This window comes from Rhipicephalus microplus, chromosome 10 (genome assembly GCF_043290135.1).
Source record: "Rhipicephalus microplus isolate Deutch F79 chromosome 10, USDA_Rmic, whole genome shotgun sequence".
Taxonomy (NCBI): Eukaryota; Metazoa; Arthropoda; class Arachnida; order Ixodida; family Ixodidae; genus Rhipicephalus; species Rhipicephalus microplus.
Window position 1 is genome coordinate 12,759,500 of NC_134709.1, and position 27,136 is coordinate 12,786,635.

General features: G+C 44.7%; 2 protein-coding genes across 5 annotated transcripts in view; both read left to right on the forward strand.

Annotated features, from left to right (window-relative positions):
* Nucleotides 1-11,927, forward strand: part of LOC119181185 (uncharacterized) — a 30,238-nt gene extending 18,311 nt beyond the window's left edge. For all 3 annotated transcript variants that reach the window (XM_075875064.1, XM_037432365.2, XM_075875063.1), the window contains exons 7-12: nucleotides 1,398-1,601; nucleotides 5,435-5,644; nucleotides 7,622-7,719; nucleotides 8,861-9,023; nucleotides 10,265-10,413; nucleotides 11,195-11,927. In XM_075875064.1, coding sequence (XP_075731179.1) covers nucleotides 1,398-1,601; nucleotides 5,435-5,644; nucleotides 7,622-7,719; nucleotides 8,861-9,023; nucleotides 10,265-10,413; nucleotides 11,195-11,413 — 1,043 coding nt within the window. In that variant the 3' untranslated portion in view covers nucleotides 11,414-11,927. The remainder of the gene's footprint in view (nucleotides 1-1,397; nucleotides 1,602-5,434; nucleotides 5,645-7,621; nucleotides 7,720-8,860; nucleotides 9,024-10,264; nucleotides 10,414-11,194) is intronic.
* Nucleotides 11,928-16,847: 4,920 nt separating this feature from the next.
* Nucleotides 16,848-27,136, forward strand: part of Kank (KN motif and ankyrin repeat domain-containing protein 2 kank) — an 81,587-nt gene continuing 71,298 nt past the window's right edge. For both annotated transcript variants that reach the window (XM_075875065.1, XM_075875066.1), the window contains exon 1: nucleotides 16,848-17,160. The gene's annotated coding sequence lies outside the window, so the exon portion shown is untranslated. The remainder of the gene's footprint in view (nucleotides 17,161-27,136) is intronic.

Sequence of the window (27,136 nt, forward strand, 5' to 3'; positions counted from 1 at the left end):
GTACAATCATCATCAGAGGTTACCTAGTACAATCTGTTTTTATGAGGTGTCCAACAGAGGTAGTACGGAAGAACCAAGAACATCCCTTAGCATTTATTTTACGCGTTGCCTTGTGCTGGGAAAACTAAGTAAATAGACTGTAGAAAAAATGAACAAGGCTGGCAAATGGTTTGTGCACATGTAGCCCTTGTTGCTGATGTTTGAAACTAATAACTGGTGCTGTACGTTATTTTGGCGTGTGGAAAGGATTGAGAAAAGAGAATGAAACATATGCAGTCTCATCATAGAAAATTACCAATGTTCACTAACCTTTCGTATAAAAGGTGGAATTCACAACCACTCATACAAAGTCACAGGCCAGTGCACACCATCATGTTGGAAACAAATTCAGTGCTGCAAATAATGCCAAACGTGGATTCTTAATCATGACTTATGACATGGAATCTAAGGTCTTTATGGGATATTTCAGAGTTGATAAAAATTGCAAAGTACAAAGAGAATGTGACGTCAGCATGATGATACAGAGTAGATATTAGGCTCATTAGGCTGTGGTTGAGCTGCATTGCAGCATGCGAAAATCAATGTGTGGTGACCGGGAAAACTTCCTTGTGGGTAGTCTACAGTGAAATGAAAGCGCTGCCATTTTCTAGAAGGAAATTTTATATTCCGACTTTGTACTCGAACAGTACATTAAGGGACACAGCCATAACCAAAAATTTTTTCGGGGAGCAGGAGGTAGGGGGAACCTTTAGGTATGTATAGTCATGCTTAATATAATTTGCAATATGGTAGCCTTGGTTGAAGGGGCCCAAAGTCTATGTAGTGACACTTAAAAATGTATTGGTTTAATAATTACCAGGAATTGAAACGGTATTAGCATCACGATAGTTTTTTATGACAGCACAGTCGGGCAGTGTTGGCGCCACTTTGACTACAGGCAACACGTTGCAACTCTCATTTGGCGCGACTGTACTTGTCTGTTTGTATATGTGCGTGTATATATACACAAGCAAAATTTATTAGTATGGGAGGGGGAATGAATTTTTTTCTTTCACTGGCTATGACTTTGTTAGAGGATGCAGAAGTGTTCACATTAGAAAATAGTTAAACCATTTGTGCCGTTTATACCAATGTGGGTCAATTTGATATTCTTTTGTTAGTTGAAACTTATTAATGCTTCGAATGACATGTTGCAGAACGGTCAAACTATATTACAAGAATATCGTTATATTGCTATAAAAAAAAAGGTGTTTCATTCACATTTCGATTCAATTTAGTTTGAAAGTTTACTAATTGTACAACTGTGTGCCTTTGAAGCCCTACTTTTTCTGCACCGAACAGACTGGAGCATCTGAATAGTACGTTTGTCTGAAGATCTGAAAAATGCCTCTTTTCAGGTTTTCACACAACCGAGACGTGGCACAACCCGCTGCCAGACGATGGCGATAGGGCAGATGAAGAAGACTTTGGAGACTTCTGCCATGTCCAAGTGGTCCCCCCACCGGCACCACCCACTCCCGAAAAGCGCGCAAACATGTTCGGTGATCTCCTGTACAATACCGGACTTTTTTCGTCACAATCTCATGACACCAACTCTCTAGGTTAGTGTTGCCTGCATTGATTGGTGGCCGAACAGCGCGAAGGGACAGACGCACATAAAAATGGATGATAAATGTGCTGACTCATTTGTTTGTTTATTTGTTTACTTATCCATTGTCCCTTAAAGGCTTTTCGACAAAGCTACCAACTCAATTCAACTATACGTATTTGTTTTCCTTTAAAACTGCTGTTGTTAACTTGGCTCTTAGGCAGAAGGAGGTTAAGTACACAAATGAAATCAACAAGCAAAGCAGCATTTGTACTTAAAACAGAAATAATGCACCGAACAAGAACGAAATGTACAGAACAAGAACGAAAAGATCTCTTGTGCCAACTGTAGAATGCCCTCTGCTCAATGGGTCATACAAACACAGAAAAAAAAAGTCATGCATAGGCATGGGATAAATATCTAATGTTTGGAAGAATGCATGAAAGCATACATTAAGGCAATCTGCAACATTGGTCAGCAAAGTATTCCAACTGGTTCTTGCTTGTGGATTAAAAAGAAAAGACTAGTACAAATATACTAAGATGCACTCGGGAAAATGCATTGCTAAGTAGGATTATGTTGCCTCTTAATAGGTTATATAGAGAATCCAATAGTAGCAGGCAGTTAAAGTATTGAAATGTCTAGAACAGATATTTTTTTTTTGCCCCTGTATGAAACGGTGATGCAAAGAGTGAAAAATACAAACTGAGATAAGGTAGATCCTAAAAGAATGGCAATTCAGAATTGCCGGTATTTTATTTCTTGCCGGTTAGCACACAAAAGACATCAGGGACAGTACGAATGACGTGTGCAAAGCCTATTGTCTGCGTTTTTTGATTTCGGTATGTGTGGAGACTAGAAAGGAGAAACTGTGTATTGAAATAATTTGTTCATTACTTTTAGTGACTTGAACATTAGTGAAAGAAGCGAGTTTTAACTGATAGAAAGAGGTATGTTTGACTCGGTTACCGAATTGTATCGAGTTCTACTGTCTTGAAGTTTTCAGCATCTGGGCTGGTAGGAACCAGAAAATCATTTTTTTTTTCATATTTGTTTTCACAATGAAAACTTCATAACCTCATTTTGCAAGAGAGCCCAGCAATATTTATATTGTAGTTAAATAAGATGAAGTAAAGCTAGAATGTGTTAAAAGCTGATCATTGAGAGCATGTTTGTTGGAATAAATGTGAAAAAAAAGCTTAATTGAGCACACTTAAGATTTTACAATTTTAGGTAGCACAAATTTAACCACTACATGTGAGGTCTCAAGTGGCAAAAGCTACATGTTACGTTACACCCCCTCCGTCGAAAAAATAAAATAACTACATGAATAAGTCAATGTAGAAGAAATTTCCACACATCTTTTCGCAACCTTATTGAAGGGCACAAATCAATGCCACTGCAGGTCTAAAGGCCATCAGAAAGACATGCAAAATATGGAAATGGGAAAAATCAATTGTGTTAATTATATAATTAGGTTGTTTAGTTATATTAATTGTTTGTGCTGATTCAATTATCAACTTGCCTCTGTGAATAAACTTCAGTTGAGAGTCAGTGCTGTTGTCTTATTTCTTTAGTTGTGTGTGCTTTTCTGTTGCTGTCAATGCTGTTCTAGCTTTCTTTTTTTCGTTTGCCCTAAATTGGACTCGTGCTTGCGTGAAACTTCCTTTAAGGTATCACTTTATTTGAGAAGTGGGGGGGGGGGGGGGGGGGTTAGTCAGGACATATTATGCAAATATAAACTTTGCTTGGGACGAGACACTAGAGTAAATGTCTGCTTCTATGCCAGTGTCTTGTCCTAAGCGCAGTTTGAGTTTGCATAAAAAGGTGTATTTGGCAGTGGAGTTTGGAGGCACAATACAGAGGGCAGTGTGAGATGGTCTAGCCTTACTGTAAAGGCGGGCAAAAACTATATATCTGGCTAGTGTAGAGCTTTGGCTAGGAACAGGTAAATGATAGTCAAGAAGGCTAAGAATACAAAAGAATAAAATGCCCGTCACAGGTGTGCCACGCAGTCTGCTATGAAAGCGATTAAATAATGATCCCTGAAATCACAAATGCACCCCAATGGGCTAAAATGATGGCACAGACCCAGCATATTTCCAGTGTGTGTGACGCTTGTCATTAAACACATTGACATGCCTGCTAGTATTAAAAAAATGTTCTACTAAAATGTGTAATTATATATATATATATATATATATATATATATATATATATATATATATATATATATATATATATATATATATATACATTGCTTCTCTGTTAATAGTGAGTCAGCTTGTCACTTTCACTCTCTATTGTTGCCTACAGGCAGCAACCCTCAAAAAGTATGTTACTCTTAGCTCTGTGTCAGTCTTGAATATGGTGTTTTCAGTAAATGACTTTTGCCAGCACTGAACAACATGCAAAACAAGCATGGCACGTTAGATTAGATCAGAAATATAGGGCGAGGAAGAGGAGTCCTTGTATTTGGCAAACTTTCTTTTCAAAGTGTGCCGTAGCGAAGAGAAAGATGCCAGAATTCAAGGGACAGTGTTATCATGCAGGTGATTTAGAGATAATGCAGTGTACGCGTGTGTTTCACACAGGTGTACATTGCACACGCAGTGATTTCTTCAAAAGACCAGCAAACAATGTCAAGGTGCAGAAATTATTATAAAAAGAAATATGGTGCAGTTCTACTTCATGAACTTGCTGCCACAAGAATTTCGCGGATGCGTGCTGTATCAACGAAGTTACATGGGTTAGAACATCGGTTTCAGCTGGTTTAAAATTTTCGCGCAGCCTCGCCACCCTTCTTGCTCACTTTGAGGGTGAGGCGTAGCCGTCGTCGCTCTGCCCACTTCGGCAATGTGACACGACGTCAGCAATTGACGTCATCGGCGAACTCGGTCAGTCGCCATGCACTTCGCCTTGCTACAATGCCTCGTTGTTTACTGTTTATCCAGTTCCGATGCTTCTTCGCTGCCCACTTGTTCTATTTGCAGTCGACAACTAAGCAACGCTTTTTCCTCGTCTTGCTCATGCCGAGGGCAAAGCACGTTCGTGCAGGTGCTATGCTGCTGTAGTTGAGCGAGGAATGTACACGTGGCAACTGCGAAGCCAAAACTGTATCACTGCAATGCCAAGAAACGAGGGGCAGTTTCTTAGCTGTGGGTGGGAACAGGAACTGACATTGACTTCACTAGTGTTTGTTGAGACATGGTTTAGACCAATCAACAAGCTGCAAGCTGCGTCAAGTCGATTTTGCATCACTGGGCATGGAAGGAGGATTGGCCAGGCGTAGGATAAGAGCGCGGGAATTTTTTTTTCAAAATAGAGGCTCTACGCGGCGCACAGCGCTGTAATGTTCAGAAAACGTGACCGCTGTGGTCTACTCTACGAATCTCCGAGCTTGTTTGGGGGGTTTAAAAAAAAGGTTGAGCCTGTTGACTGGCTCTTTAACAGAACTCTTTGGAAAATTACTGTAAGAAGCTGTAGAGGACTTGCGATAAAACCTGTTCACAGGGTTCAGCTTGTTGCTGTGCCTTTGTGCAGCTGAAAAAATTTCTGCAAAATGTTGTCTATATCACTACGTATCTTTATATTTTGACAAAAACCTGTTTTTTTTGGGGGGTATTTCACGTTTCACACTAAAGGGGCTAAAGAAAAAGCACTGCTTTTATTTTTGAATAGGCTATTTCATTTAGCTGTCAATAGATAAGTTCATGTTCTTTTTTTCACTCAATAAGTACCTCCACTAATTGGGCTTTTATCCTGTGCTGTGTTTTCTCTGGAACTTGCCTCGTTTTGTTGTTTATTCTGGTGATGTCTTAAGAGGCACATCATGTTCATCTGCAGGTGACGGCCTTTCTGTAAACAGCCTTGAATTCGGTGCTCGTGATAGTTCATTGTCCAGCCGGCATGGATCAGTGCTCAGCCTGGACTTCCGGCTAGGGAACAGTGATGACGATGAATCTGCTTCGGCTAGGACAGGGTGCTCGGATGAAGCCCGTGCGGCCACCACGGCTGACAGCCAGGGAGAGGCATCCCCCTCTGCTACTTCCTCTGGTGAGACCTCTAAAGTCATTGTCATATGATCATGTACTTCCATCATATCCCCTTCAGGCTCGAATTACGATGCACTGTCGACAAAAATGTCAAATTGACGCGACATGATCTTAAGGCACTCAGTGTTACATTCCGAGAAAGAAAATGGAGGAATGTGTTGTTTTGTGTGAGTTTCAGTAGTAAATGTTTATTAGCACATAATTAACTATCTAATTATTCTGCAATCAGTCGACTCGAATTCTTGCTAAAAAATAATCAAATATTAGGCCCAAAATGCACAGTTTGTTTTTTGGTTGTATTCATTTTGAGCGTTGGGGTTGTTGATTTTGGTTCTTAGAACGCGGCAAATGTCAAACATGTTAGTGTCTCCAGCAAAGTGATTTCTCTGCAGCAGTGTGCAGCAAAATGAAGTTCTACGACTGCTAGTTGTCCACTCAGAAAGCACGCAGTAATGTGCACACTGCATTTCGAGCCATGTGAAAAAACATGCACTAAGTGATGCACCTCCAAAGTTTATGTGTAGTACGGTTGTACACATGGCTGCTGAAGAGGATATAGTCTGTTGTTTTGTTCGTTTAGGACTGAGGGGGGGGGGGGGAACTGACCTCATACATTGATTGATATCACATCCCAAAACCACTATATTATTATGATAGACGCTGTAATGGAGGGATCCGGGAATTTCGACCACCTGGGGTTCTTAAAAGGGTACCCGAATCTGAGCACACAGGTCTACATCATTTTCGCCTCCATCGAAAATGCAGCCGCCGCAGCCGGGATTCGATCCCGCGACCTGCGGGTCAGCAGCCGAGTACCTTAGCCACTAGACCACCGTGGCAAGGTAATTGACGATGCATGTGGTGGAAGTTTCTTAATCGATTGTGCATGGGAATTAGGCAGAAGCTGGAGTAAGTAATTCAGAGCATTTAAAGTAAGCTTCTTGTTTCAAGGAAAATGGGGGAAATCGCTAGTTATTCTCCTAATTCGTGATTTTGTAGTAGTTCTCCTCCTAAGTCGTGCTTTTTTTTCTCAGTTTCATTGCTGAGCAGTCGGAGCTTATCTATACCTTTTACAGTAGTCCATCAGAAGATTAAATATTGCCAGATAAGTCGTCATTCAAGCGATGCGTAATGGACTGGGGCGACTGCATTTTCGATGGAGGCGAAAACGCTCAGATTTGGGTGCACGCTAAAGAACCCCAAGTGGTCTAAATTCCCGGAGCCCTCCACTACAGCATCTCTCATAATCGTACAGTGGTTTTGGGACGTTAAACCCCACATATCAATCAATCAAGCGATGCACGACAAACAAAACACCAGATGGGTCGCATCAGCTAGAAGGGGGATCACATAAGCGACCACCAACTGCATAAACACAGGCCATGCTCTGTGTCCGAAGAACGGAGGTAGCTGAAAACTCCGTGTGGTGGCACCATCTCCTATCTGTAGCATGCCCATTGCTTAACCCTTCTAATCGAACACTTTACCAGGAGCGTCTAAATTACTCTGTTAATGATCTAAAGTACTTAAATTTGGAATTCTCACTTAAAATACGAACTGAATTTGTGCTTTGGCGAATAACTTGAACTGTTTAGAAAGCTGTTAATATTGCAGTTTGTTTAGGCTCAATCGACAAACCATAAACTTGCAACTACATAGTGCCGAAGGAGAAAGTACACCCGGCAGCAGAAGTCTCCAGGACATGGGCTACACGGCGATTGTGAATTTATGCTCTGTGAACACGTCACTTTTCTAATTAAGTAGATTGTTGCCTACATTACAGAAATTACTACATATTGGAACTTTTAATATTTGGAGCCAATGTTCCCTAGGTTAGGCAAAAATAAAGCCTTTCACAAATCTTGCATCTTGTTAACTTTTCGAGGCTGGATGTACCTGCTTTCAGAACTAGTGGGTGCTAGCAGATTTTGTTGAGACATTGCAATAGTGAACGTGTGTTTTTCTCCTCCTTCTGCAGACACCACATCAGACACACAACCTGAAGGTGCAGTTTCTGTCACGGAGCAACCGGCGCTACTTTTGGACAAGTATAGTGTGATTCGGGGCATGAATCAGGTAAGGCAGCTGTAGAAGTAGTGCAGACTCTTGTTAAAGGAAAAACTTGCATTTTTCGTCTCGCACATCTGCTTAAACAGAACAGGAAGAGATGTTCCTTTTAACAGGAGTCCTGTTTACTGAGAAATGAACATGGGTGTTCTGTTTACTGAGAGATGAACATGAGCGCAGAAGTCAATGGTGAACCTAAACATATTAGATACATCTGTTCCAGTTGAGCAGCAGTTTCATTTAGAAGATTTCTATTTATTAGGAGAGTACTGTACACTCAAACCTCGATATAACAAACTCAGACATAAAGAAATACCGGTTATAACGAAGTAAAACAAAAAATAGTCAGACTTTATATATATATATAGTGTTAGAAATATACCCTTATAATAAGTTTTGGGATAAAATGAACCTATTTGTAACGATCAACTTTGTTATTATGACATTTGAGTATACTTTGTGTCACCGAGGTTACCTATTGTAGTGAAATCTGGGGTATTAGCTGAAGCACTAGGAAGAGCCCTGAAGAATTCACATTTGACTCATTATCTTAAACATTTAGGGGGCATGTATTTTTGTTTACTTTTTTCATCAGAATTTTCAGTAGTTGCCTAAAGATTAGAATAGATTTTGGTTAAACTTATCATTATGAGTTATGCATGAACCAAGTTGGGTTCTAAAGATGTGTGTACCCTAAATAAGTGCAGAAAGGGGCTGAACAGCTTTGTTTGCTGAAAGAGTAACCAAATTTGAGTGTCATCTCCAAGTAGCGCTGGTGAATCTCCAAAGCAGCCGTAACATTGAACGTATACATTTTGATTACCTAAACTACAAAAATTTATTCGCATCTGTTGTGATTGGCATGCCACAAAGAACAACATCTGCTCAGACTCCTTTTCACATAACCAGGTGGTGGACGGCATGTCTTGCTAGCGTAGCATGTGCACAGTTGCTATTTATCGATTCCTCTGGTGCACATTTCAAAGGACCATCGGAGCGGTGTGCTGCCGTGTCAAAAGTGGTAGGCAGTGAACCAGAGTGGCGAGTAGTAAAGCGGAGCAGTTCCACAGCAACCTGCCATGGGGAGAACCCCGCCCTTGGAATAGCCTTGAAGATTGCTGGAAATGCCTGTTTGTTTCGCTGGTCGCAGGATATTCCAGTTGGAGAGGCAGCCTGCATCGACAGTTGGACACGCTGCGTGGAGAGTGTGTGCGAGCTCATAACGGAAGCAGAGTCTGTCTTCAACCGGGAGGCCAGCAGCCAGGTGTGCAGGGAGGCACTGGACACTGCAGAAGGCGCCAGCTACATACACAGTGAGCTGCTGCTACGTTGCGTTTCTCCACGTGGCAGTCCGTCTGGCATGGGCACAATGTTATGTTAATGAGAACTAGCTGGTACAATGGCACAATCAGTGACACACGGAGTCGCATTATCAAGCCCCATAATGGCTGCTTGGTGCTCTGTTTGGGAAAAGTGGTTTTGTTGTTTCTTGTCTGGAATGCGCTTTCACAGACTAAAGTTGCGTTTTGGAGCAGAAAGTGTTCTATAATCTTCTTCACTGCTAATTGCGGTCATTGTTGATGGTTTGGTACAGTAGTACGATTTGTAGTCTGGCCGCAGGTTTTATCTGGCCATCACTCTTTGTGCAGCAGTGACTGGATACCACTTCGACCTTTAGTGGAAGTATCCTCAAAACTCATGATAACAAAAAATAACGTAACTATATCCAAATTTTCTTTACAACCAATAATTCATTATAGGAGATTCGAGGGACATTCGAATTGTGACTTTCTCATGGGCTTGTGTACTTTCAAAGAACTGATTTGAGATAGCTTGATCAAATTGTGATTAGTGCTTCTGCTGTCAAACCTCTTAACTCAACGTCTCAACCCTCGAATCACTCTTTTATTGTAATGAAAATGAACATGTTTACGGTGTTCATTAATATATATGCACAGGTCGTGCTGAGGCTATGTTTGTCAATACATTGAGTAAACAATCTTTGTTACTGGAGGGTAACAGTATTCTGCAGAAGGCTAGCAAATCAATCAGGCATAATTATCAAGCTGATATAGTAAGCACCATGCAACGAATTTGAAGTTAATCTAAAGAAGATTTCTATAAAATTGACAGCTGTAATAATTTATCATGGAAACCAGCCGCATGATAACATATGCATTAGTTATCGTCACAGTACGGGCGTTTGAAACAGCCTAGTATCTTTCTGAGCAACAAGCTTTCCGCTAGCAATCTTCATAAGGAGCTTAAGGCATGATTCTCACGGCTATCAAATGCTTTTCCTGTCACCTTCACCACATCAGCGTCCATCATGCAACAGCGTTTCCTTGCTGTGGTTTCTTGAATATAACGGCACGGTGATAGTGTGTGCCAATGCCCTGAATGTGGTCTGCATTTCATCCTGGAAAGTGGTATGCATCCTTGAAAAAGCAGCTATGAGGTGCTGTACCGGGACAGCAACGCAATGAAGCCATTGCTAATGCGGCCTAGCACATCCCTTGACTGGATCTGTATGCCTTCTCGTGCCAACTTTCAGACTTGGCTGAGGTCTACAAGGTGTGTCAGCGCATCTCTCTGTCATCACGCCTGACGGGCCTGCAGTCTGAAAGCCTGGACAAGCTTTGCTGCGAGGTGCGGGAGACTTGGGACCGACTGGCCTCGTATCTCGAGAACTCCTGCCTCTTTGTAAGTGCCACCCACTTCACTGGCCATGATTCATTTGCATACAGTACTGACCGATACAAAGGAACGACGAGCTGGCCTCTTCAGAAGTGCTGGTCAGTCTGCTGGCTGGGAAAGATCTATCGTATTTACCCAATTCCAACATGCACCTTTTTTTCGGGAAAGATAGACCTTAAAATCACATGCGCGTTAAGTTCGGATACAGACATTTAAACTACCCCATAGCTGTATTTTTGTTTTTAGGTCATGCAAGTCAGGTGAATTGATCGAGGGCACGTTGAAATTTATTAAGTACAGTAATTTACCTGTTTGTGAAGTCTGCGTATAAAAACTCTTCAGTCTTCCAGTTATTTACTACATTTATAAATAATAGTACGTTACCAGACAGCAATGTGTAAGAAAGATTCAGTACCAAGAATAAGAGGCTGTTATTTTTCTTAGTTTTATTAGCTAAGATCATTCAGCAACTGCAGCAGCCGAGTATTTGAGGTATTATGACAACATGCCGGCGGATGAAAGGCTTCAGGTTCAAGGTTTGATTGTTCGTTGTCAAGGTTGACAACTGAAGAGCACAAAAGTTCAGACCACAAGCTAACGTTTTGAAAATGCCATTCAGTTAGAACGTTTTTGCTAGATGTATGGCATAGCGACATCAGTGTTCCTTAATATCAGTTGTGTGAAGTTCATCATGAACGTCAATTTCGATTTGTGTTCACTTGAATTTGAAAAATCACGGCACCTACTTTTAATTTGCACAACCTCAACTGTTGTGTACTACATGCAGACTGTGAAGGTACCTCCCGCCGAAAACTCCAAGTGGCTGCCAAGCGACGACGAATCGGCCAAGTCGTGTGGTGTGTGTCTTCTACACGTCGACAATCCTGATATTGCATCTTCCAAACTGTCGTACAGCGGCCGCGAGTACCATTCCCCCTGTGCCAACCTGTGGGTTAACTGTGTCAACTCTCTGCTCCCCGCAGTGACTCCGGTACAACTGCTTTAACGAGAAAGGCAGGGCACGCTTTGCCATGCATACTTGCGTCATCCCCTCTCTCGCTTCACCCCAACTTCTTCTTTTCCTAGACGCAAGAGTGAAGACTGTGTACATGCATGGTGCATTGTCAATCAGTGAGTCATCTAACGACTGCAACGCAACCGAGATTTCAAGGTGTCGCTTCTCTAAGAGGGATGGAAGCTGGTTGAATGTTGCCACGCTGTGACTGTCTGTTTTGAAATACTGAGTAGCATTGTTTTGAAGCTATAGATAAGATATGTGCTCTGGTGTTGTTGAGGCTGATTGTGGTGGGCTGTTGTGAAATGTTTCAAAGCCATTCCATGAATGAAAGCATTTCCTGCACAGCCCTGTTGCTGATGCTGTATAATTTCTGTAACACATATGATACACTGAAGTTCTGAAGATCGAGCAGTACCCCTTTTTTTGTTTATTTTGGAAACTATTGAGCAAGAAAAGTTCCAATTGCTGACACACTCTGGCGGTGTCATCATCGTTGTGAAAAGGCAGCGTAGCTTGACGGACAATCTAGAACCCGGGGTGCTTGTGCTGTGGCTTTGAAACGTTTCACAAAGTCTGTATGCAGTGTTAGAAATTAAGTGCAGTATTTACAATGCAGACTAATTGTTCTGAGAGTGTGCTCATAAGCATGACTGAAGCGTCGTGGACATAGTAAGAATGTGAGGTCACCGAGTGCTTACATCGAAACGGTGTAGATAACTTGCTAGCTTGCATCGTCTGCAACTTGTGCATGCTGTTGCGCATTTAGGCAAGTGCAAAAAAAACAAAAGCATCAGAATACTAAATGCAAAGGAAATTCGTTATCTTCGACGCAATGGTAACATTTCAGCTGAGCCAGGGCGAGATGTACTAGTTTATTTTGAGAACATATGAGTTCTGAGAGTGTCAGGGAACAAATTTTATTTTCAATATTACACCCTTGATTTTTGCTTTTGCATTTGGCTTGCATTTGGCCTCCTGCATTAGGGCAATGTAAAGTTCTGGCCAGCTTGGCTCACCATGCCAGAACGTTGTGAAAACCGGTGTTCGTGAAGGATTGAGGCCTATTGTTCTCTGACTGTGACTTAGCATTAAAGAAGATTGCAGCGTGTTGCCTTAGTGCATTTATTTTTACACTTAACACTTTTAGCATAGCTTATATAAAACAGTTAATAGCATATTTATTTACCCCCTTTGCTAACCTTGCCCATTTTGGAGGAAGCATTTGAAACTGTTGTTTTATATTATATATTTTGTTCTCTGTGTAATATGTTGACTACGTTGATATGACCGTTTATGTGCCTCATATGAGATGTTCAAGTCGTGTAAAACGACTGTACCTTTTGGTTCACGTGCACAAAACATTTAAGGGTGGATCCTTAGTAGGTGTTTATCAATTCTAGCAATGTGTGCATTACCGCTTTTAATTGTGCACTGTATAGACAGTTGTGTAGAGTCACGTGGCTGTGAGATGTGATCTGTTAATACTGTGTACATAAATAAACCTTTTTGAAGAGCATTTTGTTGATGTTCTCTGACATGGTTTGTATAGAAAGTTACAGAACTCTAAATATATCTGTTCACCTGACGCATTTATGGCTGGTGTAATTGAAGAATGCTTCTTGAGATGTAGGGGGCAAAGATTAAAATTCCATACTTACGTCACTGGCTTCCATTTCATAAAGGATGTGCACTATTGGGCTTGGTCACTGTGTTACGGCAGTAAAAGCTTTCTCGTGCTTTAGGTTTTATCATCTTCATTTATTCAAACACTCTTCTTGTACACCAAGGGCACCCAAAATAGAAGTCTTGGGGGAGCTACACTAATCAGTAAATTGGTGCTTTCTTTTTTTTCCACATCTAGGGCACTGAGCTGACTCCTAAGTTTCATTCTTGTTAAGTCTCTGATGTTGCTGTAGTGTCTTCAGGAGAATATCTTTCTCTTGGTCATGGCTTTAGTATGACAGCACTTTCACTATGCTGACAGTGAGTCAGTGAATAAACTAGTTGAAAATGAAAATTTATATTGAATTTCTTTTCAAGCAAAGTACGGGGATATGAGCAGAAGGAAATGACGAAAACTTCAGGAGTTATATTGCAACAAAAACTGCTTTCGGCTTAGGTGGACTCTGAAGCAAAAGAGTTGAACTGCAGTAATAATTAATTATCATGACGGTTGTCGGCTGGCGTGCGAAAGGAGCACTTGCCCCCGCTGAAGCTGTGCAAGCTCTCTTCACCCCTAGCCACGATGCAACCAAAGTTCGCACCCTCCAAGACAAAATCCTGCAGACATTGGTGGCATCTGCAATACCATGAAATGTGTGTGTACTAAAATGCTGTGGGAATTGATTAAGATTGCAATTGGTGTCTGCAAATAATAGCACTCTTGTTTAGCTACCACCTGCAAGTAAGTAGCACACGACTGAGTTGGACGCATTTGCAATGGCAAGTGAACGCAGTCGGAATGTATGCATCTGGCACGTGATAATGCTCACTGCTATGGTGTTGAAATGCAGGCTTTAATGTAACAGCTGAAAAGCAGTGCTGCCATTAAGCCTAAAATATTGTTAGGCATTGCAACAATGGTATACGGCAAAACATGAATTGTATGATGATGCAACGACCTCAACGGCGTGACAACTATACAAGCCCGAAGCAACGAAGGCAGCATATTGACGTAGGCACAATGATGGTTAATGGATGGGATGACATCATAATCGATGACATTTCTGGAATGAACTAAATGGTATGATGATGCGTGACAGCTGTGGAATGATTCTGACAGCATTACTTCAGTGTGCTGTAAAATCTCCAGCAAGCCCCCACCACACCCCACCCCTATGGTGAAAGATAATGCGACGAGATTTTGAGCTGGGGGGCCCTTGGTCATTCATGGGTCAAAGTTCAAGTTTGCAGCCAAAGTGCCCTAAGAATAAAGAATCCACACACACCCATGCTTCTAATGAAATGTTTTATTAAATACGCATGCATTCACTGTTTTCATTCGCCTTCGTTGAGCGAATGAAAAGAGTGAGAACTGTGGGAGGGGTGCAGAGGCCCTATATCTTAAGAGGAGACTCGGCTTTCGAATCGTGAAAAATAGCAAAAATAAAAATTGGATTTTTTGCAAATCATATTTTCAGTTTCGGGAACCTACCCTTACTTTCTGATTCAAATATACATACTGAGAGAAGCGCGCAGGTGTGCTTCCAAAAATTTGTTTTGTCCACCTAGGGAATGAAAGACGTTGTGGAAGTCGCGAAAAAACGGTGATCTTCAAAAAATATCTCTGGGATGGTGCGGCCGATGGAGCCGGCGTCTTGGGCTCGTTGGAAAGAGAATTTCTCCTTGTTAGAATTCCCCGCTTCAGCTGGCTCCTTCTTTCAGTGTCATGCTCCTCTAACATTAGAGGAACGGGCGCTAAAGCCCCTATACCTTCGGAAAAGTACAGCCTTCTTTTGATCTTCGCCGCTTCCTCCTCTTCCCGCCGGAGCAATCTCGTGGCGCGTCACAGGGAGTCTTCTTCTTTCTCTATGGCGCCACTGTCAAAAGCGAAAGAAAAAAAGCAACGCGCTGGAGAGGAGGCGGCGAGGGGGAGAGCAGATGGCGGTACTTTATTAACGGGCGCGGCACTGGCACGACGCTATATGAACAGCGGCCAGAAAGAGCAACCAAATCGAGAAGACCTTATGAGAGACGCCGTAATGGAGGGCTCCGTAAATTTGGACCATGTGGTGTTGTTTAACGTGCATTCACATCGCGTAGTCCACGGGCTTCTACCATTTCGGCTCCATCGAAATGCGCCTTCCGCCGCCGGGAGGGATGGAACCCGCGACGGACTCGCCGTCTGCGCGTCGCGAGGTCACGACTGTCGAAAATTGCGTTACTTTGCGACGTGTTCGCGGTTTGGCGATCACTTACAATATAATTCCGCTCTAGTTAGGAGCTGCGAGTGGATGCTGGATCAGATTATGGTCCGCCGCGCTCGCAGACCGCTCGACCGATGCCATGCTCGGTGCCGTCACTAGGCCTAACTCCGCTGATGGTGATATGAACCTTGAACTTTGCGGACAAGGACCCGCGACAACGTGCTTTTTCGCAAGTATATTGAACTAGAATATAAATTTATACTCCAGTTCACTATACCTCCGCTATGACGGACATATTCTGGACATTGGGCTTGCGTAGTTTAAAGGGTGCCAGGAAAAGCAAAAAAAAAAAAAAAGAAATGCTACGGGGAATTTTTTTTTTCGGGAAGGGGACGGTGTGCACTTCCTTGAAATGGTATTTTTTTTTTTCGCTCTGCATGCCATAGCAAACAAACAAATCAAAAACAGGAGGGGGGCCTGGCGTGCCACCTCGTGGCTATCCTGGCTACTACAGTGTACTGCTGTACTGGCTAAGACACTCAGAGAAGCGACCTTTTATACCTATATATGTTGCCAGTGGTAATCGTTTGTGGACCGTTTCGATATAACCTTTTCGCAAAAGGGCAGGGATGTGTGCGAGTTTTTCTTAGTAGCTAGCACGACGATGACGCACTTGTTCGTGGTCATAACGTTGTGGATATCGCCTATTATGGTGACGGTATGTGTGAGTTATCTGTTACCTCCGTGAGTTATCTGGTCTGCTGACAACTAAAGCGACTTGGAGGACGTTAAGCGTAGTTTCGTCGGTAACCACCTACTGCATCGCATAGCCCGATAAATTAGATGTGCGTAGAGTGAATATCGGTGTGACGCTGGGTCATTTATTTTGTTTCAACATTAAGAATAGAGAGAGATTTACTATTTAAACATATCCTGAGGAGGCTAAGAAAGGGCCATTCCGACCCTTAATTCAACCTGGAGGCTCCGCCCAGGATGGCGCTGGCAGCCGAAGGCTTGTAGCGATGTCCCGGGCCCTCTGATATAGAAATCAACGAAATTCGTGGCTAATCCAACCAAAACTGGCCTTTCACCAGTTTTAAAAAACGCGCTGTGGCCTATATGTGAGCACGTCGGCATGCCTTCATGCTTCATTGTGCCGCTCACAGCGAGTGGTGGCGCACTCATCCAATCTTTGGTAAAGTTGCTGTATATGCTGACTGTATATAATTACTGCATAAGGTGGCATAAACAGTTACTCTAATCTTTGCTAAATCTTTGCACGTGATAAGTTAGCAATAGCAGCGTCAGGTTTAAATTTATGAAGCAACACTTCGCCATGTTTTACAAAAAAACACTTTAAAGAGATCATTAAAAAGTTTGTTTTAACTTTTTTCACTTTCATGACTCCAAGGTTGCACAATGTTTGCGCGTTACATGCCGTAAAACAAAAATTATGTTAACTAAGAATAGTAGCGCCAAACATGCCCTGGTGTTGAAAAATTGAACCTAGTGCCACGACTGGCATGTTTTTGCGCGGGACAGGCCTAAAGGTCTTCAGTGGCGGCCTACCGCTGCTGCTGCCCACTCGCACATCGCTTCGCGCTCGTTATCCGTCAGAAGTTACGAACACTCCGAGCTGAAGAAACGCAAGTAAAGTCTGGTGGGTTCGCAAGCGTTGCTTGCACGACGAGGAGTGCGTGAAATGTGTGTGTGTGCCCTGCTTAAACGCCCCGTGTGTCGTACATAGCTTCCCAGAAGTCGTACCTATGTGTGCTGTCCGTTTTGCGTCGCGACAACTGGAATACACGCCGCCTCCACACCTCCCTGAAGGATTCACAGGTGGTCGCCGATGACAATTCGTCTTTTAAGGTAAGGGAACTCGTATCCCACTCGTTCTCCGGCGTTTTCAGCGCTTCGTCGCCGGTTTCATTTCTTTTTTCTCCTTTCGTATTTGGCGGCACGTGTTGATGTGCGTCGCAAGGTGTGCGGCTCCGCGAAGATAACGTTCAAGGCGAGCTCTGATACGCGACAATTGTGTCCAGGTGCTCGCAAACAATGCTCTCGTTTGCGCTCCTTTCGCCAGCGCCGCGCTGAGCGGCGGCCTTGTGCCTCGAAGACGCGTCAACGCGCCTATAACTTAATTCTTTTCAAAAAGAAATGTTTTATCTGCAGAGTTTGATGAATGAAAAGCACGGGTTGCGCTCCCTCGATGCACGAACGGGCTTTCATCGAAGTCGAAAGAACATTGTTCGAACCAGAATCACCGCGCAGCAGCTCAGAACCGCTTACGCCCCTGGCCTAGCTAGCTAGCTACCTGTTGATTCACTCGTGGTCGTAAATTGAAAAGAAAGAAATAACAAAAACTGTCGACTCCCAGGAGACGAATGGGCGGCCGCCAAACTTGGAGCGTGGCCTTCGCATCACGACGTTGGCGGATTGTCGCGCGACGGAAATCGAAAATTAATCTAGCTCGTCGCTCGTTTCGTAGCTTTATGTAAGTGCTTCATTTTGACACTCGCCGAACTTGATTCGTCCGTTTACACTCGTAGCATCTGTCGCACGAGTGGGAGAACAGAATACGTCGATAATAATGAATTAAACTTGGAACGAGGTTACCATGATGCTGGCCAGAAGTTAATGCGTGTGCATAGATCGATGAGTGAATTATTTGGCTCTAGGGGGGGGGGGGGGGGGGGCGGTGTACAATTATACTAGAGAGACTGTGAGATTAATGAATATACACATGATTTTCCCTCTACATACTTTATAACCTTTGCGGGGAGGTAATGGGTACTACATATCGCAATTAATCTAGAATGTGAGGCCAATGGAGAGGAACTGGCTGAAACACGGGTGGGTTATTGTCCGAGCTACACTGCCGTTGAAACGCTGACAAACAATGATTCCCTGCCGTAATTTTCATTCAATAGGATATATGGGAAGCCATTGGTACAGGAACACGAACAACCAGCCGACGCCTTTTCTCATGTTGTATGGCTTCCACGTGCGACATATTAAAACACTGCGGCTCTTTAGTTCTTGCGTAAACGGGCCTGGTCCTGCCACCTCCTGGCTATCCTGGCTACTACAGTGTACCACTGTACTGGCCAAGCCACTGAGAGAAGCGACCTTTTATAGCTATAGTGGACTATAATATAGTACACTATACTATAGCTATATATGTTGCCAGCGGTAATCGTTTGTGGACCGTTTCGTTTTCACCTTTTCGCAAAAGGACATGGATGTGTGCGAGTCTTTAGTGTCGTCTTTGCAAGCTGCTTTCTTTCGTTGGCAGGTGTACTCAAGTTTATTGCGCTGTTAGTCTGTTAATTAAAGGGGCATTATTCGTTATGCCAAACACATTACAGACCTCGTTCCCCGTGATCACGTACGAAAGGCGCAGTCTGGCCCATATTTTTACCAACCTGCCCTGTCAATGTTTAGATCGTAGTGTTATGCCGCGCCCGTTTTCTCGTGATAATAGTGTCTGAAACTCCTGATTACGAAATTTGATAGCTATATCTGCTTCCAATTTTTACTCCCGGAAAGGCAGGGACAAAAGACAGGTCATGGTGAGTGGCACATAACCGCCTCAACTTAGTTTTCAAAATGTAGAATTAAGTTCCATCATTTGTGGAGCGTGTTGTGCATTGGATTAGAATTGACCAACGAGTTAGGGAGGGGGGGGGGGGGAGGCTGCGATGAGAGAGATTGTGGTTATAAAAAAGAAAAGTGAGCCCCGCAACTGTCTGCACCAGAGTGCGACACCTCAACAGTAGCCCGGAACATACAGGACAGCGCTGTGTCCTGTATTTTGGCATATGGCTTCGTCCCGTAGTCTGTGCTGCTGCTCCTATCAAGGAGTGTTATTTCGCTGTCGTGGAGGGTGATAGATGCCCGGCTAACGAACTTGTCGTTGTTTTGTTTGTTTATGTTTAAGGCAACCGTTATTTCTCTGTATATTCTTGTGTTTGTACGCATTATAACAATGTCAGACAGCTGACATCGAGTAGTCGTGTTGGCGTGCGCTGCGGTTATAGGCCCATGTTTGTTATTGTAATGAAGTGATTGCGAGAAATCCAGATCAAATGACGAGACAAGTAGCTGAGGTGTTTGACATTAAACAGAAACGAGGGTTGCGTGAGCTGCGCATCGTGTTCCCTCTAATAGATGGCGTTCTTGTCACGGCAGCGGTGGCGCTGTTGCCGTAAAGCCGTTAAACTCCCTGTAAATATAGGGACCTTAGAAGTCCTATGTGGTGCGACGGTGATCTTGACATCCTTTCCCTCTGGCATAGAAAAGCGAAGGCCTTGATTGAAAGGAAGACTACGTAGAAGGAAGACTCTTTTCTTTCATGTTTATTGCTTATTTCAGACATTTATACACAGGAAACATGTCCACGAGATAAGGCAAAAAGAGGCATGTCTCCTGACGAGGTCTTTACCCCGGACTTGCATGTCCGACAGCAGGAACAAAAGCAGTGGAAACATGTCAAATTATAAAAAAAAATTAACTGCTCACTACGCAGTATGCAAATGAAAATATAAGAAACACTTTTGACGTTGAATATAAGGTAAAAGTTTTTACAAACTGGGATAAAGTAAATGTATTTGCACATGGAGCGCATACAATAAAAACAAAAGGTAAGCATCAGCATTTTTATGATAGATAACTGAAAACTCGTACATTTGTAGGAGACATGAGAAGTAGTTTTACTTGTATTTTAGCCCTGTAGTCTTTCTTTTCTTCCTAGCCTCTTTTATGCCTAACCGACTAGCCCTTTCACAATCCTTTCCCTCTTTCCTAAACATTGGTATTTATGCTGCTACCGTGGGTTACGTAAACCTCAGTTGTAAGCACAACGCTTTATCATCGTTTCCGTCCTCGTGTTCCCAGCGCTGAAACGTAAGATACGCAGTACCAACTAGGCCACCAGTTGGTATTGTTGATTGACTTAGTTATTCTATAAATGTGACCCTTAGACATATAAGCCGGGCTGGTTCACTTGATGTCTTTTTTTTCTTGTTTTTAGCTGTCATCTCGGTTCCCGCTTCACATCCAGTTGTCACGCACAGATGAATCAACTGCGATAACGTGTGCTTATTTTTGCTTGTTGTTTTTCGTTTCCTCGTATCGCGTTAATAAATTTCTCTTGGCATTCAACGCCATGGCCCTCGTCGTTGCCCTGTCATCGAGTGCATTTTTTGTGCTGTTCACGTAGCTCTCGTGGCAGTCGGTGGCGAGTTCGAAACAATAATCTGCTTCAAATACCACAAAAATCTCTCTCTTTTATTTCTGTAGTGCACCTCTATAACGTGGCAAGCTATACGCGAGACGATCACAGATCTTGTGTGAGTACAGCCAGGGGCGCTGTTTCGACCTATAGCGTAACCGATAACTTCACGCCGACGCGAAGACCTTGTATAGGTTCTGCCATAGCTCGCCGTTTCCGCTTTCAGCCTAGAAGCCACCTGCTCTGCGTGCACTGTCCGGAAGCCGTAAATCGCGCAGTTCTCCTCGGTGCATGCCCTCCGATGCATGGCCACGCGGAAATCCCTGTCATAATTACACGGTCGCCTGAACACCCAGGAGGAAGACGATGCAGGGCTGTGTTGTGCGGAGTACTTGCCGAGGCCCTGGACGAAAAATAATGCAATTAAAAAAAATATATGGGTCGCACGGCCGACTGCTAAGAGGTGTTATGCACGCGGCGCGGAACCATAATTAATTCGCCTCGCTTGTAGATCCGCTAAAGATGCTGTCATTCTCGGTTTCGCTCCGATGTTGTCTGTATGGTTGATGATCGGTGCTCTTTGCATGTGATACAGATCGCGCGCGATGTGAAGGTTATCGCTCGAGCGTTGGCCTGCCTGACGTATGTCAGGACAGCAAATCGAGATTGTGCATTCTTCTCTCCCTCACTGGCCGTTCCCTGCTTTAACAATCGCCCCTGCGACAAACTCGACACCGTTCCTTTTTGTTTTGAGCCCTCCATCTGTTGCGGTCAAGTGCCTTCTTCGTGGGCCCTTGCCTCCGAGGTCGTTACAAAATTGCTGGAAAGGATGTGTTAAATCAGACGGGATAGTGATACAAGCTTTGAGGAACAGCTAAAAGTGTGGGCGAAGCTTGCGTGATTCCACCCTCTCCTCGAAAAGAGGCGGCGCGCTGTTGTAGTTCTTGGTCGACGATAACCTTCGAATCCAACCCGAGCTCTACGTTTCAGAGCGCATTCTTTACACGGAAGGCGCCCATCATCCGCCTGTTGGTTGTACACGTCCTGAATGAAGCAGCCAATCGTTTTCTGCGATACGCACAGAAGGTTCTCATGTATATGCAAACATGTCCATTCTTCTTTATGTGCCATCCAATGTGTGTGTGTGTGTGTGTGTGTGTGTGTGCGGGGTGCCTTCTTCGTCGTCTTTGTTCTGGGTTTTTGCTGGTTTTTGCTACCCGTTTGTTTATTTAACAGGGACAATTAAACGCTTGCGCCGCCTTGCACTGTTTCGATGTGAAAGCGTGCGCATTGTTTTGCCTTTCCTTCTTGTGTCCTTCGTAGGCGACTGCCGTGGGCTGCAGCCTTGCAGTAGCCAGCGTCCTTTTTATAAACGTATTTCGCGTATATAGTAGGCAACGCTACCAACGTGTGCAGCAGCGCCCGTCGGTGACGTCGTCCCGTGCGAAGGCGGTTCGTATGTGCCGCCAACACGCGAGGACCCGCTTGGCGCTGCACCGGGCGCGCCCACATCGGCGGCAGTCGTAAAAACAGCCTTTTTAAGAAGGCGGCGCCGGTTCCCGTGTGTTGAACCTTGACACTCTGCTTCGAGTGCTTTCCACGCAGTGGAGAGAAGTTTTGTGAGAGAGGGAAAGAGAAAACTCGCAGTCATTCGCCTAAAACCCCCCTGGAAGGCGAAAGTCGTGTTCGTTTTCTTCGCAGTCCGTCGTATTGATTGATTGATATGTGGGGTTTAACGTCCCAAAACTACTATATGATTATGAGAGACGCCGTAGTGGAGGGCTCCGGAAATTTAGACCGCCTGGGGTTGTTTAACGTGCACCCAAATCTGAGCACACGGGCCTACAACATTTCCGCCTCCATCGGAAATGCAGCCGCCGCAGCCGGGATTCGAACCCGCGCCCTGCAAGTCAGCAGCCGAGTACCTTAGCCACTAGACCACCGCGGCGGGGCAGTCCGTCGTATTGATACTGCTCCGACACACTCCGAAGGCTTTCTGCGCCAAACGGGTGTTTGACATTGCCTCCAAGATCGGAAGCCATAGCAAGTTTTTGCTAACGAGGTGCAACGGTTCTGGTTATTTACTGCCTCCGTGATCGGCCCACGTTTGACCAAGCGATGGCGTGATGACGTCATTATTTGGTGACGTCATTGCGTGATTTTTGTCGCATGGTTCGAGTCACTGTTGATTTGCCAGCACGAGCATGCGGTTTATATGCTTGACCGAGTTTGGGTCGCAGTTTTAGTACGGCAAAAAGTGTAGCTACAGTTACACTCGGATATAACGAACTACAATATAGCGATATTCTCGATATAACGAATGATTTAACTGTTCGCGATATCACATCGGTAGAACGCCATCTATTTTTAGCCTCAATGCATCAAAGTGTGTTATCCCGTGATCTCAGTGTGAAGTAAGTTTCGTTGCTTCCTCGGAGGAAGGTGGAGGTGATAAAATGAAACTCTCGCTTTTTCCAGTCGTTATATGATCGAGTTGCCGACGGTTTTTAGCGAACGCTCATACAAGATTACCATAGTGCGTTTGACTTGCATTTCTTTCGGGTTCAGGTGGAAGGTTCGGCCGCTGTGAAAATGATTCCTTCGCTTCCGTATAAGATGAACCCGTGGTCGCGCCGTATCTCAGTTTCACAAAAATTGATTTGTTTTATCACGTTTTTGCACCGACGTGTTATTAATTCTTCGGCACTTCCTGTCATGGTTTTCGCTGACTTTCCACTTTCCAGTGAAATTCGACAAACGACGAGCAAAGAATCGCCATTTTTCTTCAAATGTCGCCGAAAAAGTCACCGCACACATATGTGTGACGTGCCCAGTAATCATCATCATCATCATCAGCCTGACTACGTCCACTGCAGGACAAAGGCCTCTCCCATGTTCCGCCAGTTAACCCGGTCCTGTGCTTGCTGCTGCCAATTTATACCCGCAAACTTCTTAATCTCATCTGCCCACCTAACCTTCTGTCTCCCCCTAACCCGCTTGCCTTCTCTGGGAATCCAGTTAGTTACCCTTAATGGCCAGCGGTTATCCTGTCTACGCGCTACATGCCCGGCCCATGTCCATTTCCTCCTCTTTATTTCAACTATGATATCCTTAACCCCCGTTTGTCCCCTAATCCACTCTGCTCTCTTCTTGTTTCTTAAGGTTACACCTACCATTTTTCTTTCCATTGCTCGCTGCGTCATCCTCAATTTAAGCTGAACCCCAGTAATAGAAATGGCTTATTACGTATCTGAAGGGGGGGGGGGGGGGGGTCCAGGAAGGCAGACGCGGTTCACTGTCATATTGTGCTGTGAATGCTGTGAAAAAAAGGGGGTGGGGGTGGGGGATGGGAAAGCGGTCTTCTAAGCAGCCAGCGTATAGAGGGCGATGCTGATCAGTATTGGAACGCGTTCACAATCTTTACCGTCATCTTCCGGTCATTTATAGAAGAGGGCGTGTGATATTGCGCGTGAGACCTGTTTGTCATTCCCAAATATTCTCGGCGAAGAAGCGCCGTTGCCGCGGCACTGTACGTGACTCGAGAAACTCTTGCGACGTGGTATACGCGCGTGATATGTCCTGCATCCGATTTTCGATTCGTCTCGCTCGTTCGTTGCGCAACGCCGACGCACTCTGACGGCCGTCAGAGGCAGCGTCAGCTGCCCGATCTGGCCGCGACTCGTGTTACGACGCATGCGCATTGATTTATACCACCTGTCGTTTGTAAACGCGCATTTTTTTTTAATTTTTAACCCCTTCTTCTTGAGTCGTCCTTCTTTCCAGTTTCCGGGTGGGTGTATGGGCTGTGCTACCATGTCGTGCGAGGCATCTTCTAACCACTACCTCGTGCGAGAAAATTGTTTTTTCCATGGCTGAAAGAAAACAAAAAAAGATAAATTGGGATGTAATAGATAAAGCAGAAAAAAGAAGAAAGAGCGACCGGTTCTGCTGTCGTCTTTCGAGTGAGAGCTGTACACCATACCTGACCGCGGCGAAAACTAAATGCGCGGACACACCCTTGTAACCCGTGTCTTGTCGCGGCTCGTAAAGACCGCGTGCTGAGTTTGGTAATCGAAGCGGTTCCTAAGCTATTCCGCGTAACGGGAACTGCTTGTTCGTGTTTTGTTCAACGGTCAGTACACGATGGCGGATACAAATGAAACGGCAAATACTCGCCAAAGACGAAGACCGGTGCTTCTTTCCCGCGTTTGCATGTCGTTTTATTCCTTGCGCTAATATATGTAGCCGGTTGTGCGCGAGCAACTCCAAACAAGGACTATTCTTTTAGTGTAGGTGTGTGCAAGTGAAGGACGCGATGCGCGGTGAATCAAACCGCAGTCATGTTATCGCCCCGCCACGATGGTATAGTGGCTAAGGTAATCACTCGGCTGCTGACCCGCAGGTCTCGGGATCGAATCCCGGCTGCGGTGGCAGAATTTTCGATGGAGGCGAAAATGCTGTAGGCCCGCGTGCTCAGATTTGTGTGCACGTTTAAGAATCGCCAGGTGGTCTAAATTTCCAGAGCCCTCGCACTACGGCGTCTCTCATAATCATATGGTGGTTTTGGGACGTTAAACCCCGCATATAGTCATCATCATGCGCGGATAATGGTGATGTCTTTATCGAAACTTTCTGGCGGTGCGTCCCAAACGTCTCAGTTATGTTTATTATAAGCGTTAAGTTTTTGGCGACCCGATGGTCGCGCACAAGCAGCCAGACACCCTTTCCCGTCTTTTCGGCGAAATGTTATCGCGTTGCGTGTGGGAAAGGGAGGTGATATGCGAGGTTGCGCGACAGAGCCGTATAGTGCCGCCCAGTCGCTGAAATAAAGTTAATTGTTGTTTTGTCCTTCAGGGACGCACTCCATGCTTCTGTGTTGATTTCCAGCCGCGCTCGCGTCCCGCACAAGAAGTTAAAGAGAACGTTGATCGAAGAGCAAGCAGGATTAGCCAGTATATTACGTATAGTTTGGGGATAAAAAGAAAGAAACGGAGTTCATATTCTGAAACACGGGATATTGCGGATCCAACACGCAGGACAGACAGGTGCACGGGATAAACGTGCCGGACAATAGCACTAGTGTTTTCCCTCTGCCCAGTGTTTAATCCACGCTACCCACGATTAAGATTACAAACCAACTAGTCCAGCAATGACTTTTGTAACCTCGGTTTGAAAAAAAAAAAACACAAACAGAAAAAAACACGACACATAGGTGCGGAAAAGCACCACGCACTGTCGTCCTGTCTCCTTCGTGCCTGTGTTTTGTTTTCTTTGGTTTTTTTTTTCGTTCATTTTTCAATCATAAACTTCTACCGACTCGCCCAACTGTGCCTGGGATTTTAGCGCTTCAGAATCGGAGCTGAGAGAATAGAATTGCGGTCGAAGACGGCGACGGACGGGTGGTATTACGAATTTAGAAAAGTTGATGGCAGAAGGTTGCGCAGGCTGACGAGAAATTTGAGTAACGTTATTTGATACTGAAAGAAAAATGCAAAATGATAGCGTACTTCTGGAAGGCTTGCGTGGCAACAGCGTGACTAATAGAACGCAGTTTGTGTGCTTGTATAGAACGTGGCGAAATAGATAGCAGACGCGATTTATTACTGCGAGTCGAGCAAGCAAGACACAAAGGTATCCGTTATTTTGTGCAACAGGGTGTTCTTTTCATGCATCTAAGTTTTCTTTTCTTTTTTTTTTTTCGCGTGCGTCTGTGTGTCGTCATCGAGCGGATGGCGACGGGTGAATGTCAGGGGCCATTAGCAGCAGAAGACCTGTACTTCTACACCTCCTCCTACGAGGTGGCTGCTGGAAGACGTCAAATGGGAAAGGGAAGAAGGGAGGGGGAGGGCGATGACGCGGTCTTCGCCACCCCCCCCCCCTTTTTTTTTTCGATAGCGTGCAGGGCGATGCAAGCGTGTGGGGCACTGGTGTGACAAAAGGATCGCAGCAGGCCGCTCGGCCGCAGAAGAGGAGGAGGACGGCGTTGTCACCGCCGGGGCCGCTGTGGAGAGCTCGGTGACACCGGAACCCTGCCGGTGGTTGACACGAGATGATTGCGCGACGACCTTGATGGAGGGATGCGCTTCTCCCCAGACGGGCGAACACTGTCGTCACGTCTGCAAGTCGTCTGGGGCACAGACTCTCTCGGGGTGTCCTAGATGAATGACAAACAAGCGTCAATACTGTGTACACGACAAACAAGGGGCCGTGTACTGCAGTATCGTCCAACTGTTATTAAAGCGAACACTCTGATGAGCACTTGTCACTTGCGGACCTCACAATTGCAAGTATAGACGAAGAAACATCGTTCGTGCTTGGCGCAAGTATATCGGAAAGAGTCAGAACAGTTAACCAGCTGCAATCTTGTGGATATCCAAACCGTTATGCTTTTCCCAGAGAGCGAAATCCTGTCATGGTGCGCACGAAAGCGTTCCCCTTTAACTGCGAACCCGTCTGTACGTTCATAAGCCGGTATTCGCCTAGCGAGGAGAGAATTCTCAATTTGTCCTCGAACAATGTGTTGCGTCGGCGGTATTGTCACTACGTGATAATATGTGGTAGCGCAGACAAAGGACACGAACAAGAGAAGGGACATTCAAGACAACACCTTCT